General features: G+C 43.9%; 1 protein-coding gene across 1 annotated transcript in view; it reads right to left on the bottom strand.

Annotated features, from left to right (window-relative positions):
- Nucleotides 1-6,021: 6,021 nt before the first annotated feature.
- Nucleotides 6,022-20,531, bottom strand: part of GDAP1 (ganglioside induced differentiation associated protein 1) — a 74,478-nt gene continuing 59,968 nt past the window's right edge. The window contains exon 6 of the mRNA XM_069220370.1: nt 6,022-9,080. Within this exon, the coding sequence (XP_069076471.1) occupies nt 8,698-9,080 (383 nt within the window). The 3' untranslated portion in view covers nt 6,022-8,697. The remainder of the gene's footprint in view (nt 9,081-20,531) is intronic.

Raw genomic sequence — 20,531 nt, 5'->3', positions numbered from 1 at the left:
AAAAATTTGAAGAGAGACATTTTCATGATTTAGTCAGGAAGTCATACCCTGAATCACACACAGTAGGGGTGCCGAAGTATTACCCACAGACTTGAGCCATCCTGTTCACTAATGAACATGTGAGACTGTGTGTTTGACTTCCTAGCAGCATCTAGCTCCACATGTTGTGCTACGCTTATGTTGCACTTGAGTACAATGTCATAGGTGTGCATGCAGCTCATGCCCAGATGGGTGCTTGCATCTATGTGCTTGTTGTACAACAGGTATTGGTGGAATCAAATGATGTTGACAATTGTCCGCAATTAGGAAAATAAATGTGGATGTGATTGTACAATGTTTGTGTCTTTCCTAGTTGGACATCCTCCTTACCTGTGGTGGACTGACTAAACCCATGAACAGCTGTCAAAAGCTTCCTGGCTGTCCTTGATGTTTGAAAGTGTGTGTCGCTTGTCCATCCCCCCTGAGGGACAGGCTTAGGGTTATGAAATATGTGTACCTAGGTGTGAGGATCCAAGTGTAGTACACAGACATGTAATTCTGAAATTAATTTGTTCCAACCTAGGATACCCACTCATGATTAGCAACTGCATACCATCCTGGCAATTCCATTTACACATCACAGATCTTGTGGCCCTTGATTGTCATCCAGAAGACACTCATTAGTTGTCCAGTCACATGTGGAGGACTTGCAGCATTTAATATGTGACTAATGGCAGAACAATGATACTTAGAGCATTTAAGTAGGTACACATCTTTTTGAGCATTGCTGTGCTGTTAGATAGGACATGTGTAGGCTGCGTTGGCATGTACTTCATCTGGGAGAATCTGTGATCTGTACTGGGATTTGGCCTGTTTAAGCTAAAGTCGATGAAGTTTGATTATCATCATTAGCTGTATCACATAATGATGTAACTAATGTTTGGCTTTATCTTTTTTAACAGCAGCCAATATGGATGCCAAACAGATCCGCGAATTCCAGAGGAGGGTGATTCGTTACCGCCACATTCTGGATGTTGAGTCTGGGTTCCACCACATGGCACGGCGTTATCGCCATGAGAGAGCCACAAGGGTGTGGAGGGCATTTGCCCAAGGGGGCTCATCTGTGTCCACAACAGCCGCCACCACCATCACCACCACTCCGACCCAAGTGGCAGTAAGGATGACAGCCACCACTGCAGGTCCGTCAACATCATCCGCTCCTGGACCACTGACAGCAGCCCCTGCACCTCCCCCTCCAAGCACAGCACGGAAACTGCACAACCCTCCACAACTGGCACACAGACCACCCCTGCTGCAGTCATTGACAATGTAGAAATTCTTAACATGCAATGTGACATGCAACGGATGTTGCACAGACTGGACAGGCTGAACAGGAGGTGTCCCAGATCAACAGGAGATTGCGTGGGATAAAGAAGACCCTGCAGAGGGGACACTTGTGCCTTTGTGACCCTCACCCATGATTCCCTCCCCTCCCTTCTCTTTTCTGGTTCTTATATTTAGTGGGTTTAGGGGGCTTAGTGTTAGGTTGGAATAGGCTGTTAGTTTAGTTAGTATAAGTGGGTTGGGGGGTGGAGGGTATGATATTTTTACGTGTTTTTTTTGTAAGATGATGTTGGGGTTTTTGTGTGTTAAAAAATAAAAAAATACATAAAAATATATATAAAAAAGCAAAAATATATAATTGTTTAGGATAAGATAGTATGTGTTTAGGTTAGTCCTCCATGTGTCCCATCATATAAGAGGGGTGGGGGGTTGATGTTTAGAGTGTTTAGTTAAATGTGATAAGTAAGTTTAGCTTAGGGTAGTTAGGGCAGTTGTGGGTAATGTGTAGTTAGGGTAGGTTAGGTTAGTTAAGGTGTTTCCCCTAGTTCTAGCATTCTCTTTTTACAGTTAAATAAATACTTAGGTACTCCTTTACAGTATGTGTCATATGCTTGGGGATCAGCGTCTTTGCATGGGTGAACAGTGTCAATTTAGTATTTGCATTTGTGTTCCATCCTGCATCCAAATCCCACTTGAGCTGTCACATTGGCAGCTATACCAAAGCTACTTCGCTAGGAATCTGCCATCCAATGCACCCAGCACTCAAGGTTACTATGGTTCCCAATGTGTAGTTAAGTTTGGATGTATGTTTTCAATCTGTCATACATTGAAACCAGATTTTGTATCGAGGACACTGTGGTTCGCTGCCTTCAGCCTGATGTTCATGTGAACCATGATAAGGTGAGTGATGGTATAATCTCATGTAGCATAGTATACATAACTCACACCTAATATTTCTTACATTGTACTGCCAGGTTACTTATTTGTCCGTACACTCATACACATCCATTCCTGCTGTATGGTGTGTGTGATGAAATGTTTGAGTCAAATGTCACATAACTAAAGATTGTCTGGAAGAACATTTTTAAGACATTGATTTTCTGCTTAGACATCCCTTGAAGCAGACTTTATCTTTCCAACACAGCATTATACTGTAATTTTTCTATTAACTTCAGAATTAACCATCAGGAAAGGCAGATGATGGTACAATCCAGACCCCAGTGCATAGTTATCAGCCCACAATCTTTCAAGGCAGTTGTATTGACATTCTATGGGCATTGACATGAGGCAAACATCACTAATCTCCCTCATGGTTGATGTGCCACATTACACAGAGACAAAGTGGTTGTGTAAGTGCTATTTATTTTAAAGTGCTGTAGTGCTATATTTACATAGTCCAGGCTTGTGACTCCATTAGTGTGACACCTTCTATTGTGATACTACACAAGTGCAAAAGGACATGTCATTGGACATGCTGGGGTGAAGTGTCATACAGTGCAGAGGGGCATGAATTGCCAATGAGGTAGTGAGAGACAATCACAGACCATAGTGTCAGGGTAAACAGTGGGCTGGAGAACAGTGCTTGTGAGCAGCTGTTGCAAGACTGGCATGTTACAAAGCACAGGACCTTGGTTAAAAGTGCCCATTTGGCATGGACTAGTGCTACCAGGTACTCTTACGGGTTAAGGTGATCTGTTCCACGTCTTCATCTTCTGATGTGTGTGTCATCTCCTCTGCCCTTGGTGGTAGTGGGTTAGAAGGGGCAACACACACTTCAGTGTTTGAAGACGTGGAGTCAGAAACCTCAGTAGCTGCCAACTGTGGGGCTATTAACGGCATTACTGCAGCAAGGAGGAGCTGCTGGATCTTAAGTATAGCAGCTACATCACTGTGGTAGGCAGCCAGGTCGGCCCTGAGGGGGTCAATATTGCATTTGTGCACACGTTGAAAGGTTTGGTGTGTGAGGTGTTGTGTCAACTCCCTTACTGCTGTGCTGATTTCCTTCACACTTTGTTGAAGTTCTTGCAAGATAGATGTTCGCCATTGCATGGCTGCTGCCTGTTCTGCAGATGACATCATGCACGAACGCACTCCCTCTAGGCTGGCTGCCATATTTTGCATCCCCACCCGCACCCCCTTGGCCAGCTCCCGCTGTACTCCAACTACAGTCCTCTCAAAGCTGGTGCCAGTGTTGTCAGAGTCCTCAGCTGGGTTGGTCGTACTATTGGGGTGGTGGGTGTGTCCTCTGTGATGCTGCTACTTCTTTGCTCCTCCTTGCGACTGAAGGTGGGGTCCGGAGGGTTCCAAGGACATCTTGGAGGGTCTTCTGGCTGATGTTTGTCAGCTCGTCATCCATGTCATCAGGGAAGTCCAGGTTAGTCATATCCCCAGGGGAGCCTTCGTCCTCTGCAATGAGATATTATACAATTAGTGTGTCTGTGTTGTGGCATTTGTAATGTGACGTGCCTGACTTCCTATTAGTTGCACATTGTGATCTTGGTTCCTGTTCATTGTTCCTGTCATTAAGATTAGCATTCTCCCAGACCTATGCCCCACCTGCATGTCACATGTAGTTTGGGCAGTTTGGGAAATTGTCTGCGTCACATCCTCTAGGTGTAGGTTCTGCCCATATTGTATATTGCCACCTTATTGTACAACTCAACCCTTTGTCTACTTCCATTCTCATGTTGTGCCTTGCACTGGCTGTGGGTGTTCTGATGGCACTTGCACCACACTTAACAATCTGGAACTGCCCCAGGCTCAGATATTTCACATCCAGCTATATTTTGCTGAGACCAAGCATATACTATGTATAGCATTGGCATGGCACAATACAGGTGTCAGCATTGGTAGTGTGTAATATGTGCTACATAAGATTGCTCTGATGGTCCTAGCAGTGTTCCATTTCCTCTTCTGAATGTGCGGGTGTGTTTCACTAGCCGGAAACATATGTCCTCCCCCTCAATGTTGTTGTCTTAGCAGTATGACAGTTGGGATGTTGCATAGTGGCTTTGCAGCTATTGTGACCCAGGCACAGGGTGGACCCTGACATGTGCAGCATGGGTATGACATTACTGCTGTGTACCTCATATTGTTTATGACAATGGCTGATATTTGTAGCGACTATGGACATTAGCATTTGACAGGATTTGCACTTTGTTAGGAATTACAGGGGAGTGATAACGTTGTCATCCTGAATCCTCTAATTTGGGTGTATTTGATCCATGGGCACGTAACTGTCATTAGCTACCTGACCTGCAAACACAGCAGAGGTGGTAGTGGCAACTGTTGTCAATGTTAAAATCCACTTGTGGATATGGCCTGAGTCTGTTAATTGAGCCCTAGTTCATGTAGCAAGAATACCAGCTGTCGTGTGACAGCATGCCAGTTTTACGTTGTACCCTACCCTCCTAGACTGGCTTTGCTTTTCCAACATCCTTGGCATGGCAGCATACCCCAATGCAAAGGTTGTTGGTGTAGTGTTGTGCTGTGCCCCAGGTTTGCCCTGCACAGCTCATGCCCCGTGCTGTGCCCCTTTGCCCTTCCCACTCCCTGATTATCATGACTTACATGCATTGTGTAGTAGGTATGCTCCCCCCTCCCCCGGTTGCAGTTAACAATTAGGAATTTTAGTTCCCCATGCCACTTACCCTGCATCTGTGTTGTCTCCTGGTAGTCTGTGCTGTCCTGTCCTTGAATCCCTGTGATGATCTCCTCTGGGATGACGGCTGCCACCATCTCCTCCATGTGGTCCAGGGCCTCCTGAGGTGATGGACTCCCACCTCCAGTCTGCAGTGATGCCTTCCTGTTGCTTGCCTTCTTTTCCTTGGTCCTGCGCTTGCAGTCACACCAGCGTTTTTTGCACTGGATGACTGTTCTCCGTTCTTCTGCCACACTGTTTATCTTGTCAACAATTTGTTGCCAAATTGCCTCTCTCCTACTAATTGGCAATTTAGAGATGACAAAACGTTGTTGCTGGTGTTCCGTCACCTCTTTCACCAGTATTTCCTGCTCCTCTGCACTGAACAGACACTTCCTTTTCTTCTTCTCCCTCTCCTGGATCTTGTGTGGGTCCCACTGGCTGGTTCCTGGTTGGTTGTCATCTCCCTAGGGTCTCTCATAGCTTCTGGGATCCATTTTGGCTCTCCTTTGCACATTTTGCTGTCTTTGCGCCGCTTTTTGACGCAATTGCGTCAACAAAAGGCATGTATCTGGTTTGCAACATCGTAAACCGGATAAAAGCCATTTTTGCCGCATTAAAGTAGTTTTTCTTTACGACGTGGCGCATTTCTAAGAGTAAAAAAAAATGACTCTAACCAGTGGTTTGCGCCACCGAGCTTCAAAGTATAAATTTCACGCCCCAGCGGCGCAAAGAAATGGCGTTAGCCGGCATTAAACTTTTTGACGCAAAACTGCATTGGCACAGTTTGCGTCAGAAAGTATAAATATGGGCCATAGAGAACTAGTTTCAGATCTCAGGTTTGGCTCATTCAAGTCTAATTGCTTAATATCCCTAGGCCCAAAAAAGTATGGTTCTGTTGTAAAGTCCTCTAGTGTTCTTGGACTATGCTCGTGTTACAAAAAAATAAAAAATAAAGGTAAACAGTGGACCTTAACTCAGTACAAGATATTCAGCTCAGCCATTGGAGGGAGAGACGTGTCCGTTCAATTCATCTGATTGATGAAAAAGAGAAGGCTACAGAAACTCATGCATTTATTTAACAAACGTGTTTTCAGTACCTTCTTCCTAATAGGGTAGGTCTGAATTAGATTGCTGCCTTTGGATTTAAGAACAAATTACCAAAAAGTATGTGGAAATTCATATGTGCTCGTTATTGTTTCAACATAATTTATTTTATTTTACTGTGATTCTGTCACATAACAGTCCATAATAAATAGACTATAACAGGCACATCCTGAAAAGAAAAACGTGACACTAACATCAAAGTCAATGAAACACTTTTTGAGATTAGACAAGGCGAGTGCAAGCAGCTGCAACAACTTAGAAAGCATAACACATTTTCAATGCAGAAGGGTAGTGGCTCCTTTTTCACTCTTTCAACTTCTATAGCTGACAGTCTGCAGAAATCTGACACTATTGCTGCACTTCCAAACACCCTGTTGTCGGGTTTTAAACTGAACCTTAGGTGGGTTTTGATACAGTTTTTGGCCTACACAAGCAGAAAAAAAGGAAAAAAAGTTGTACGTTTGTTTGTTAACACTATGGGCCATATTTACAACACCAATACCAATGCCATGGTGTCACTATTGGGATGCTCCTGTAGCGCATATTTACAAGGCCAGGTAAAGCCACCTTGCACGGCTTTTCATGGCCTTGTAAATATGGCCCCCTTTCATGCATAACTATGTGAAAGGGCGTTCAATTGATCTTGCTGTGGGTGTTGCCACGCAACACCCAGGAAATCTGAGGCATTTCCAGATTTAGAAGGTTTTGTAAACCTGGAAATGTGTCAGATTCCTAAGCCACCCAGGAATGGCGTAAAGGTGATGCAAGAAGGAGAAATACCTTTATTTCTCCTCAATTTTTGCTCTTTCTCTGTGTGCTGAATTCTGCAGTACACATAAAAGGAGGAAAATACTATTAATGATTTTTTTTATGGCAGGAAGGTATACTTTCCTGCACGTAAACAATCATCCCAGTAATGCAGGTACCCTTGCACCATTGCAGTTAGGCAGCCAATTGTGCACCAGCGCAGAGGAACATACAGGGATGCGTCAAATTTCTCTAAATACGATGCATCCCTGAACTTTCCGAATTGCATAGCACCACAAGCTGGCTTGCGGTGCCACGCTGCATCATTCTCTTGTAAATATGGGCCTATGTACTGAATTATTATGTTCATTTTTTTCTTGATTGGCATAGTTCAATCCAGCTACCGCTCTTCAAAAATCCAATTCAATGAATATAGGGGCATATTTATACTCCGTTTGCGCCGAATTTGCGTAGTTTTTTTCGACGCAAATTCGGCGCAAAACTAACGCCATATTTATACTTTGGCGTTAGACGTGTCTAGCGCCAAAGTATGAGGAATGAGCGTAATTTTTTTGCGTGAACGCCTTCCTTGCGTTAATGAGATGCAAGGTAGGCGTTCCCGTCTAAAAAAATGACTGCAACGCAAATGCGTCGTATTTATACTCCCGGGCAAAAATCACGCCCGGGAGTGGGCGGGGCAAAAAACCCCGCATTTGCGCCTCTTTTTAACGCCTGGGTCAGGGCAGGCGTTAAGGGACCTGTGGGCTCAAAATGAGCCCACAGCTGCCCTCCCATGCCCCCAGGGACCCCCCTGCCACCCTTGCCCATCCCAGGAGGACACCCAAGGATGGAGGGACCCATCCCAGGGACATTCAGGTAAGTTCAGGTAAGTATAATTTTTTTTATTTTATTTTTTTTGGCATAGGGGGGCCTGATTTGTGCCCCCCTACATGCCACAATGCCCAATGACCATGCCCAGGGGACACAAGTCCCCTGGGCATGGCCATTGGGCAAGGGGGCATGACTCCTGTCTTTACTAAGACAGGAGTCATGTAAATGGCATCTGGGCGTCGTTAAAAATGGCGCAAATCGGGTGGAGGCGATTTTTTTGCCTCAACCTGACTTGCCCCATTTTAAGACGCCCTAACGCCATTTTCCCCAACGCCGGCGCTGCCTGGTGTACGTGGTTTTTTTCCACGCACACCAGGCAGCGCCGGTCTGCTAGCGCCGGTTAACGCCATTCAATAAATTCGGCGCCCGCATGGTGCTTCAGAATGGCGTTAGCCGGCGCTAATCTTTTTGGCGCAAAACTGCGATAGCGCATTTTTTCGTCAAAAAGTATAAATATGGCCCATAATATCATGATTTCTGGTTTATAAAATTTGTGAACCTTTGTTAAATGAAAGTGAATTAAACATATTTCTCGCTGGTAAGCCTCAAACCCCCATAAAAACTGCAAAAGGATTTTTGTTGAAAGTATTGACATGCTGATCTGCTGAAACGTGTTTCGTTTCTCAGTTAATACCTGCCTACATCTTAATTCAGAGAAGACCCTTGATAGATGACTGATATACAACGTTGTCATGTGTACATGATCGGGAAGTGTATGATTCAGGAAAAGAAGAAAACACGTAAAAGGTGTGAATTTAAAATGCCATGGTTGCACAACATAAAGCATTTTACCATTTCGTTGAGCAAAAACCTGTGTCACACCACGTACGAGTTAAATGTAAATCAACTTTGTGAACAATTTTAATTATTTAGTTTGGTAACTGGGTGGTTTTTCGTGTTTTGTGTTTCATAGCTTGTGTACCTTTATACATTATGCAATTTTAGAAATGGTAATACAGTGCGATTGTTATTAAACTAAATAAAATGTACTAGAAATAATGTTGTTTCGCTCTAAAGGATGATACAAAGGTGGAAAGTCTTTTCCTCATGCACAAGTACAGTAGATACCCCACGCCTGCCACCGTGGCTGCCATGACCGTTGTGCCCACGATGGTCGGGGCCCTCTTTTTTGCCACGCGGAATGCAGTTGGTAGCACAGCAGATATTAAGATGTTGTTTACATTCCCTAGAACTCGCCGAAAGGTTTTTCGCTTCAGGATTCGTTCATAATAGTTTTCCAAGTTCGGGCGTTTTCCATTGCCCCAGTTTCTTCTTGCGAATCCAAGAAACTTCAGTCGGTGCAAAGTGACAGCCAGGGATATGTCAGCCAGACTAAAGAACTGGCCACAGAGCCACAGTTCCTGTCCCTCCTCTAAGAAAAGAGAGAGACAACATGAGACTTGACACTTTGGCAATTAAAATAACCCTGTTTATTTTTTCATTTATTTTCACTCAATTTACTTCATGCATCATTAGTGCAAAATTGGACAACATGCTTTGGCAAGGGCAATAAGTCTAGCTTGCAGTTTGAGCCTTAACTGAAAAAATAAAGAAAACCTGATGCAGACAAAAGAAACAGAACAAAAACAGTTGTTTTCTGTATACAATGCATTTTTAGAGAAATAATTTAACATGTAGTGTATCTTTGAGATATAAAACTGTATTGCATGTATTCAAATGCATGCACTCCATAGATGGGAGTCTAATGCACAGTAATACACCAAACAGCCAACAGTATGAGGTGACAGAGTAATACTCCTTAGGTGGACCCAAAGTCTACTCCATAGGCATATTTTAAAGGATTGTAACTTTAGGTTAATAGGCAGTGCACTGTGGAGCCAGACTTTAAAAAACATAAAGCAGTTATTGTAACTTCATCTCTGATGTAGCAGATATATCATCAGACAAAGTGGCATATTTACAAGAAAGTGACGCATCATAGATGATGTGCCACTTTTCTTGCACACCAGCACCTAACAACACCATGGTTGCGCTGTATTTACATGGCAGTTGTTACAAGAGCAGCAAAAAATTTTATACTATTGTGGTACTTTGCTACACTAGCGTCCCAAATGTTGACGCTAGTGTAGCAAAGCACAGGGAGGCCAATTGAATATAATAGGTGTGTCATTTTAATGCCTGCTTTAAGCAGACGTTAAAAATGATGGAAAAATGGCACAGTGAAATATTGTATATTTCACTGCTCCCCTTTTTCGGGCCTCCCTGCACCAGAACGCCTCCGTTGCATATATTATGCCTGATGCAAGGTGGCGGCAATGCAAGTATTGTGCCACTTTGTAAATATGGCATGGCAGAAAAGACAGCTTAACGCCGCCTTAGCCTAAAAAAATGGCGTTATGGCAGCGCTAGGGTGGCGCAAGGGGCTTGTAAATATGCCCCAGAGCCTTTTATGGTGCTTGAGCTTCACCAAAATACTTCGATGCACTTCTTAAATGACTTCAAAGATTGATTTAGTATGCATCACCATTCAAGCTTCACCTTACTTCTGTATCGATGTAAAAATTAGAGGAAGGAAGCAAGAGGAAATGTAGAAAGATTCTGGTATATAGACAGAATGCTATGACTGCATATGGGGGTTTGTAAAGAGGAACACAATAATCAGAAGGTTTTATTTTTACAAAGTGCTTCATACTATGCTTCAGCTGCCACTGGCAGTTATAACTTGTTACTAGTACCTAGTTCACCAGCAACTAAAGAATGGGATGCTGAGGTGGCCCTGTAAGCATTCCATCTTGTGACCTACCTAATACTGCATGCTTCAGCAGCGAGCACTCAATGCACCAAACAACACCGTCAGCCTCTAGGAGGCATAATATCATCTTTTCATTGGAGAGAAGTTCTGGCTTTAGACACTGGCATGATAAATCGGCAAGAGGGAGCAGATGAACAGGCAGAAGCAGTGTCTCAATAAGTGTGCCTCTTACCTGCACCAACTCTTGCAGTCACTACATTTTACCAGTATGTGCTCACTCAATGCCTCCACTTGCCTACTACTGACTGTAGGCCATTGGAGTACGTGTAGGAGATGGTACTGAAACTACACAGCCATGAAGAGTTGGGGCTGTGTGGACAGCACAGAGCCCATAAGAATCCCCGCTTTCTCCTGCCTCTCCCTTCAGGACCACCAATGACGCAGCTGTAACCACTTGAAAGGAATGATCTCCATCATTTGCTGGTACAATGTGTGCAGAAATTATCTTTGCAATTATGTTTGAAGAGAGTAATCAGACTTTGCACAGTTTGTGAAAGAGCAGCAGTTGCTGGCATTTCTGCAGGGAAGCATGACCAACACCACAATGTTAGAAATGGGGTTTCTGGTTGGCTAGGGTATGCACCTAAGCCAGGCAGAACCTACCCCCTCTAGTCAGGGCAAGGGAGTTACACATCCAAGATAACCCCTGCTCACCCCCTTGGTAGCTTGGCACGAGCAGTCAGGCTTATCCCAGAGGCAATGTGTAAAGCGTATGCACAACACACACAACACACGTGACACAATATCCCCACCACAAAGGAAACACAACACCAGATTATATGAAAATATACTGTTTTGTACACAACGCAATTATCAGACCAAACATCACATATCTGTACTATCCTGCTACCTTAGCAGCTGTCAGAACGATACACATTAGTTACTCTGCAAACTAGCAGTAGTTACACATAACACACAGGTTACTCAGTATTCCTCAACATAAGCATTAGTCAGGAAACACTATTACACCAAAGCACTTGTCCTAAGAATATCATAAAATGCCCATAGCAGGAACTTTAGGAAACATATGGCAAGTTAGAAAAACATATTAGCAAGCATGTCCATAAAAGAAACATTTGCACGCATGTATAAAATCATCATAACACAAGTAGGCAACATATAATACAATAAAGTCTCTAATAAGAACTTCTGATATATATATTCCCTTTGAAAGTACCTGGTCTGGTGATGAAGGCACCTCCAGTGCCTAGAAGACAAAGAAGAAAGGGGCCCCAGGCGCTCCTCTGCGCAATGTGGGGGCCTCCTTAAAATTCTGGGGAAGAGGGGGGCGGCACGCACCCCCTCTGCACTACTGACGTGCCCCTCCTGGGGCCCGTGATCATGGGGGGGCCCCCCCAGGCCTCCACCAGCCCTCATGTGGGGGGCCAAGGTCACCCAATACTCTTATTGATTGGGGGGTGCCACGCACCCCCTCCGATTCGAGGGCGGGCCCCTCCTGGGACCTGCGAACGTTGTAGGGCCCCCGTGGGCCCTGACTGGCCCTCCACGAAGGGGGGAGCCAAGAGATCCAAACTGGCCCACACAAGGGCCACGCGAGGGACCGGCAGTGCAGGGGGCCTCTGGTGAGGCTTTCGCCCCACTCTCAGTCCAGGAAACAGCAGGACGGCCTCATTGGGGCCAGAGGGAACCTCCGATGAGGTATCCTTCCCCCCTGTCAACATCAGGGCAGTGTGCGCTCTACGGGCGACTAAAATGCAAAAACCCAACCTTTATGCAAGGACCTAATTCATGCATTGTATTTATATGCAATATGTTAACCTTTTGCATTGCAGACTTTAACCTTGAAAAACACTATTAATGATGTTTGCAATAACTGTTCATTTGCAATGTATTGCTGCAGGGTTACTGAGTGTGTTAGGGCGTGGTCTCTTTCTAGGACCTTCTAGAAGCTTTCCCTGCAGCATGACTGGGTGTGGTTTGTGGGCTGGGCCAGACTCTATATAAGGGAGCCAGCCCAGCTCCACATGCTCACTAATCAGAGGTCCCAGTGCAGAGCAGCAGCAACTTCCTGAGCTCCTGTTCCAGAGGCCTACTTTGACCTTTCCAGGCCTTGCCCTTCATTGTATTGGTGATCCTTGAACAGGGCGGTAAGACGGAGGTCGGGCTGGGCCCCGACCCCGTTTTCAAAGGCATTCGAGTTTCTGGGCCTAGTTTTCATGTTGAAAGATTTTTCCTTGTGTGTGTGAATGTGCTCGTGGTTTCTGGCATTTACATGTTGATATTCGAATCGGCAAGACGCACAGTTCATTCTTGTCATTTGACCTTTGAGACTCGGGTCGGCAACAGTGTGCGCGACCATTTCTTGATATTTGCATATTGACTATCGAATCGGCAAGATGCGCGATTCATTCCTTGCATTTAACTCTTGATACTCATTGTGCGCTACCATTTCTTGGCATTTGCATGGTGGCATTCGAATCGTCAAGACGCGCAATTCATTCCTTGGATTTAACTCTTGATAATCATTGTGCGCGACCATTTCTTGGCATTTGCATGGTGGCATTCGAATCGGCAAGATGCACGATTTATTCCTTGCATTTAACTCCTGATACTCATTGTGCAATACCGTTTCTTGGCATTTGCATGGTGGCATTCGAATCGGCAAGAGGCGCAATTCATTCCTTGCATTTAACCCTTGATAATTATTGTGCGTGACCATTTCTTGGCATTTGCATGGTGGCATTCGAATCGGCAAGACGCGCGATTCATTCCCGCATTTAAATCTTGATGTTTCAGATCACTTACAGAGTGCGTGATCATTTCATGGCATTTGCATATACCTGTTGGAATCGGCAGTGTGCGCGATCCATTCCCGCATTTAAACCTTGATGTTCAGATCGCTTACAGAGTGCACGATCATTTCATGGCATTTGCATATTCTTGTTGGAATCAGCAAGATGCGCGATTTATTCCCGCATTCAAATCTTGATGTTCAGATCGCTTACAGAGTGCGCAATCATTTCATGGCATTTGCATATACTTTTTTGGAATCAACAGTGTGCGCGATTCATTTCCCGCATTTAAACCTAGGTGTTCAGATCGCTTACAGTGTGCGCGATCATTTCATGGCAATTAAAACTTTGATGTGTAGTGTTTCCTGAAGTGCACACAACTATCCAGGGCTTTTGAATTTTCTGCAAAGGTGTTAAAATTCAAGATGTTACATTATATGTGCATATTAAGTACTTAGTACAATTCTTATTGTTTTACAGGGAATGTTCAGATTACTTTTTGTCCTCATGTAAAAAGACAATGTTTGTTCTGAAAACATAATTCTAGAAGGTCCTTATATTCCTAGACAATATGTGAGATTTCATGAAAAGTTCATATGAAAAGTTGTATTCACCATTCTTGATTCCTTCCCAGGTACCGAGATGTCTTGAGGCCTAGTTATAGTCCTTTCTTAAGTTATCCATGGTTACAGTATGACAATGCTTAGAATCATAGTCAAGTGAAAATCAATGTGTTAAAATCTTAATATTGTGTGGTTTAACCTTTTGCTTCATACAGGTCTCCTTCCCAGCTGTTCCCATCCTAATCCCCTTTTCCCCCACTTGGACTCTCTCAGGCTCTGTGATTTTTCTATCAGAGTTTTGGAGCTGTCTAGTGGTGGACATGTTGGGAACGTGTGCAGACCCCGAGGATCTGGTCTCCCTGACCCCCCCCCCCGGAGTCCAGTTGTAGGCGCAGCCCTCTCGGTAGTCGAAGAAGAGGCAGGCACCAAAGTTGATGCCTGCCAGTGCCCAGGGGGCGCTCTACAGAACACGATTCTCCCCAGGGGCACGACAGGAGTGCTCGAGCTCCAAGGGTAATAACAAAGACTTCTCCTGGTGCCCTGGGGGCACAGGACAGAGTGCTCGCTCGCGCTCAAGCCAGCAACTTCCCCCGGGCTGCGGCGGTGATTATCGATTAGTGATTAGGAAATAGCGCTTTGGAGGGTGCTAAGCACCAGTGAGGGGGAGCGCTGCCAGGCGCTAAGAAAACCCCTTAAAGAAGCGTTTTCTCAAGCGCTTGGCTCATGGGCAAAGTGAAGCACCCCTCGTGCTTCAGGGTAAATGCAGGGGTCAGGGGCCACAGCACCCTGACCCTGGGGAGCAAAAGTTCAGGAAAAAGCCCACAGGTGGAGTGGCCAAGCAACAGGCCAGCACAAGGGAAAGGCAGCAAGTGGCAAGTCCTTTACAGTGACCAAGCAGGTCACAAGTCAGCACAGCAGCAGCAGTCCATGGCGGTCCCTGGTGAGTCATTCCAGCATTTCTATGTCCAGTTCCATGATGTTCAAAGAGTCTCAAAATTGAGTGGAGAATTCCCCTATACTTATACTCAGTCCTTACAATGTTTTGCAATGGTAGGGAGAGGAGGTTCCAGCCAGTTACAACTGGTTCTGGAAGTGCCCCCTCTCTCCTTTCAGCACACGCTCCAAACATCAGTGGGGGGTTAACGACCCTATTGTGTGAGGCCAGGGCACAGCCTTTACAAATGTAGGTGTGCCCCGCCTCTCCCTTCTCTCAGCCCAGGAAGACTATTCAGTATGCAGATGCACTTCTGTGACACCACCACCCTCACTGTGTACAGGCTGTCTGAAAAGTATGCACAAAGCCCCAACTGTCACTCTGCCCAGGCGTGGATTGGAGTCAAGCTGCAAAACACCACAGTCATAAGCACAGATAAATGTGCACTTTCTAGAAGTGGCATTTCTGTGATAGTAATAAAAAATACACCCACATCAGTACGCAGCATTTATTATCACCATCAGAACCATACCAAGCACGCCTACGCTACCCCTCATAAATCAGACAATACCCCGTACACATAAGGCAGGGCATTTCTAATGCAATCCTATGAGAAGACAGCACTCACAGCAGTGAGACACCAAGTTAGGCTGTTTGTCACTACCAGGACAGGCCACGCAACCTGGCATATGCCCTGCCTTTCTACATACATGGCACCCTGCCCATAGGGCTAGTTAGTGCGTACCTTAGGGGTGACTTACATGTAGTAATAGGGGAGTTCTGGGCCTGGCAAGTATATTTAGATGCCAGGTCCCTGTGGCTTTCAGGCCTGAGACAGGTTTGAAAGTCTACTTCAGTGGGTGGCGCAAGCAGCGCTGCAGGCCCACTCGTAGTATTTAATTTACAGGCCCTAGGTATTGAGATAGCACTGTACAAGGGACTTATAGATAAATTAAATATGCCAATTAGGTATAAGCCAATCATACCCACTTTAGATGGGACAGCACCTGCACTTTAGCACTGGTCAGCAGTGATAAAGTGCTCAGAGTCCTACAGCCAACAGCGAGAGGTCAGAAAAACCAGGAGGAAGGAGGCAAAAAGACTGGGGATGACCCTGCGTAAGGAAAAAAGTCCAACACACAATATTTGCAAGTGCTAATGATTCCAGATAAATTTGTGTGGTGGTAACCACCATAATGCCTATTGTGGTTATGCTGATAAGCAGATCTGCAAAGGGCATGGACCACTAGAGCAACTATGTGCATTATGCAACAATTACTGGTAGAATGAATTCACTGGAAAATATTTAAGAGCAAATAATTTCTAATGCAACCATCAATAGTGCAATTTCTGGGGGGGGGCAATGATTACTAGCACAATGTCTAAATAAAGCAATACTGAAATTCACATTATTAAAACCAATAGAAGCGTATTTACTCCCAAAATAACAAATTGGCAATTTGAATTTTAGTGGCCATACTTTCTGGCACAGTATTTCTGATGCATTATAATTTTATTTGGGCAAAGAGATATTACAAAATCTTAGCATAGAGTTCTTACTTGCTTACTTACTTATGCCTACTAATCATCCTGGGGGATAGGCCATCAACCAGGACTCTCTATTCATCTCTCTCCTGGGCTTTTCTTTCAATCTTACTCCAGATGTAATCCATCCTCTTGCAGTAAGCCTCAAGGCATCGCCAGCAGGTGTTTCTGGCCTTCCTTTTTTCCTTTTCACTTGAAGGTTCCTAGTCAGAGCTTGCCTGGCGGTGTTTGATGCGGGCTTACAGAGGGTGTGACATATCTAGCCCCTTTGTCTTTTCATGGTTACTGTATGAGCAGTAAAAAGTCTGATGCCATAGGTTGTTGTTGCTGATGGTGTTTGCCCAGCAGATTTGGAGGATTTTCCTCAGACAGGTGTTGATGAAGGTCTGAACTTTGCTAGTGGTGGTCACTTTTGCCTTCCAAGTTTCTACTCCATACATAAGGACCAATTTTACATTGTGTGTTAAAAAGCTTGATCTTGGTTTTCAGCGTTAGGTCCTTCAAGCTCCAGATCTTCTTTAGCTGAATCAAGGCAGCCCTTGCTTTGCTGATTCTTGCCTTGACGTCTGTACTGCCCTGCTTGTCTATGATACTGCTTAGCTAGGTGAAGGCTTCAACGTCTTCCAGTGCATCACCTGCAAAAGCATGCAGTTGTGTTGGCCTTGCTAGCCCTCAAAATGTTAGTTTATTCACAAGTGGATGTTGAAGCCAATTTGTGCTGAGGTAGCTAACACATTGTTGGTCTTCTATTGCATACGCAGATGGGTATGGGAGAGCAGGGACAAGTTGCCCACAAAGTCCAGGTCATCGAGCTGCATCCAAATTATCCAATGGATCCATTTTCTTCTCCTTGCTGTGGATGTCTTCATGATCTAGACTATCGCCACCAGGAAGAGAAAAGGCAAGAGCAAACAAACCTGGCGGACTCCGGTCCTCACTTGGAAGGCTTCTGAGTGTAGTCTTCTATGCGCTCACTACCTTATTATAAAGCACAGTGTTCTAGGAAAGTTAAAAAGGTTTAGTCTAGTGAGACACTGAGCAGTCAGCGTAGCATTACAGAAAATCAAAAGATCTAACAGTTGACTTAGGTTCATGAGGCTGTGGCCATTATAGACAGGAACACTGACCCATGACTTGTAAACGGGCTAAGAACATAATTCTCCAGTAACCCTTTCTGTCTGGAAATGCAATGACCAAATTGTAGCTAAAACAGCTGTGAGGCTATATAGGTTGCCATATTCACTCACTCCTGCGCAGTAATGTTAATCTACATATATGTTTCTCACTCATCAGTGGTCCACCACAGAAAATATGTGTGACTAATAAATAGAAAGAGCAGTTTTTCCTTCTACGTACCTCAAGAGTACATATGGTGTGATGACGCAGAAAAGAGGGTCTTACATATATTCATATATCATGTAACCAAAATCGTATAATGTAGTGTGATTTTAGTAAAAAAAAAAATGTACGAGGGAAATTGTGCCCTCGGAGTAGTTCGCCAATATTATAAACAAGCTTTATTAATCATGGAGAATTGAAAAATGTATTAATCCGTCATAATTGCAAATGTGTGCCATGATTTCTTGTTGAAATTGTTTTATGCTTAGCTTAAATTTAGTAGAGGCTTTGGCCTAGTTGCCTGGTCTCAAATTCTAACTGCGTGGCTTTTCCTTGAACTAATGTACCATATATTCTTGCTTAAAGTTGTATTTTTCCAGCAGAGATGACTAATACACTTATCTCCAAGGTCTCGTACTAGGCCAGTTTCATCCCCTTTGAAGCAAGGTCAGCCTCTGCAGGTGCGGACAATGAGGGTACAGATACCAAAATAATTGGAAAGCCATGTTGCAACTTGTGTTCCAAGGCTCTAAGGACAATGTATGCATAAATGAGTACTAGTAGAAATAAATTTTTCATTGGTCAATTTGAAGCCACCCTATGAACCCTCCAATGGAAGACCTTGCAGAATTTGGAATGTTCCTTACTTAAACCCACTGGACAAAGAGAAGTCAGCCATTTTCCTTGATGCCATCTTTGAAGCCAAATGCCAGACGCCATCTTAGACGACATCTTGATGCCCTTTTCTCTGTCGCAGAGAAAGAGACTTTAAAGAATTCTCACCCTAGAGACTTTAACTTTAATTTGCCCCGTCTTGCCCATGCTGTAACTTTGCCCCTTTCTCCTTGCTGCTGCAAGGAAATCTGCCCCTTTGAAATCTGCACCATGCTGATCGAACCGGTACCTGAAGGACGAAGACTTTCTTGAATGCTGATTGTAATTGGTAATTATGAAAGGATAATTGTATTATGCATTGTGTTTTTTTTCCTTTTAGGTACCAACTGCTAATTTTATAGGGCCCAAGCTAGACGTTTTCCAAATTTGTGTTGACTAAATTCGTTTTGCATGAAGCCCCACATGCCAATGCTAATTAGAGGTTAGTCGAGGTATGCACTTGACGCACCATGTTGAATTTAAATCTTGTTATGCTGACCGATGTATGCAATTAGTCAAATTCAATTACTCATATTAGTGATTTGTATTGCCATAACTGAATGTATCATAATTCAGATTTTGCGTAGATTGCGTTTCTTCCGCCGCTATGGACAGCTAGTAACGTTCGTATACATATATCATTTGGTTTTGAGACTTATATACATTGTGCTAGCTTTGTTAATATAGGGAAATAAATTCATTAACTTTTAATAAACTGGTGTGGTTATTCATGACTGAAAGGTCATGGTGCGTCGAATTACCAACTATTATTGGTTCCTAATGAGTTATTTTGATCCATTAACTGAGCATTGGCTATCGATTACAATAGTTATTGATTATTGATTTAAGTGATCCGACTATTCCAGGATGAGGAGAGCCCAACTCGGCTAAAAGGTTCACCAACCTCCGATGTGTCCAGGTACAGGTAATTTACAAGGGCTGGACGCGTTATCAGGTGACACAGACAGGACGATTTCAAGCTACCGGAGGCTCTACAGTGTAGTTGTGTTTACCTGCCACTAAGTTCCTCATTACAGAAGTATTTTGGCACAATCCTAATTTCAGTCATGTCTTGTAACACAGCACAGTTTCCATGGATAGGTCACCAAGTCAGCGGCATAGGGCATGCCCTACCCCAGCTGGGGGTCTTCCTCATGAAACTAATTACTATTGCTATTTGGATGTCAATAAAAGGGTGAGTGCAAAAATCGAACCTCACTTACAGTGCGAAAACAGAAGTCCTGTTACAAAAAGAATTTACATTACAAACATATACCGTATAGTGTTCATGATTATATCTGTAACTAGGCATCACATTCTGATTGCAGATATATCTCAGAACCATATTTTAAAATAAACGTTTTATTGAATAATTTTTTAAGATATTACATAAACTGACACTAAGAGGCATATTTATGAAAAGTGGCGCTGCAACTAGTACAGCGCCACTTTCCTTGCGTCCCTTAGCACCCCCCCAATGCCACCATGTGTGCGCCATATGTAATATATGGTGCACCATGGCAGTAGTTAGAAACTAGCGTCAGAATGTTTGACGCTAGTTCAGTGCTTTGCAGGATTAGCATAAAAAATGTTGATGCTAATCCTGCAAAGTACCCAGAGGCCTAATGTAACCAATGGGAGCCTCCTTTTAAAGCCTGCTCAGCGCAGGTGTTAAAAGTGCCGAAAAAAATGATACAAAGAGCACCATTTTTTTGGCGCCCCTAAGGGGGGAACACCCCCTTTGCATATATTATGGCTGGCGCAGGCATAATGTAGTGCAAAGGGTTACAAAGTTACTTTGTAAATATAGTGCAGTGGTTTTGGCCATCTAACGCCACATTAGCATCAGAAAAATGACGCTAATGTGTCATTAGAATGGCGCTATGCCTTCTTAAATCTGGCCCTAAGTTCCCAACTACAACACTAAATAACTCATCAAATAAGCCTTCAGCCATGGAATTTCTGGCCCTGGATGCGCTATCTAATTATAGGAAAAGATGACTGCTGAATAGAAAAGGAACTTTAAATTGTCATGTTGTGTGTCCTGCTCTATAACAAATGTTTAGTGCCTTTGGTAATAAGCTTCCAAACACATCATAGGATTATTCACAAAGCTAGGTAAGCTATTTAAGACATTACCTTCTCTGATGATAAGACTTACGTTCCTAGCGTCAGGACTTTTTTCTACTTTTTAACTATCTTTTGGATGCTGCTATTTTCAGACAGTAAGATATTTCCTTTCTGTTTTTACTTCCAGTTACAT

Source organism: Pleurodeles waltl, chromosome 2_2 (assembly GCF_031143425.1).
Source record: "Pleurodeles waltl isolate 20211129_DDA chromosome 2_2, aPleWal1.hap1.20221129, whole genome shotgun sequence".
In the NCBI taxonomy this organism is placed as follows: domain Eukaryota; kingdom Metazoa; phylum Chordata; class Amphibia; order Caudata; family Salamandridae; genus Pleurodeles; species Pleurodeles waltl.
The sequence above is the reverse complement of the archived record's forward strand: the minus strand, read 5'-3'. Positions and strand labels throughout refer to the sequence as shown.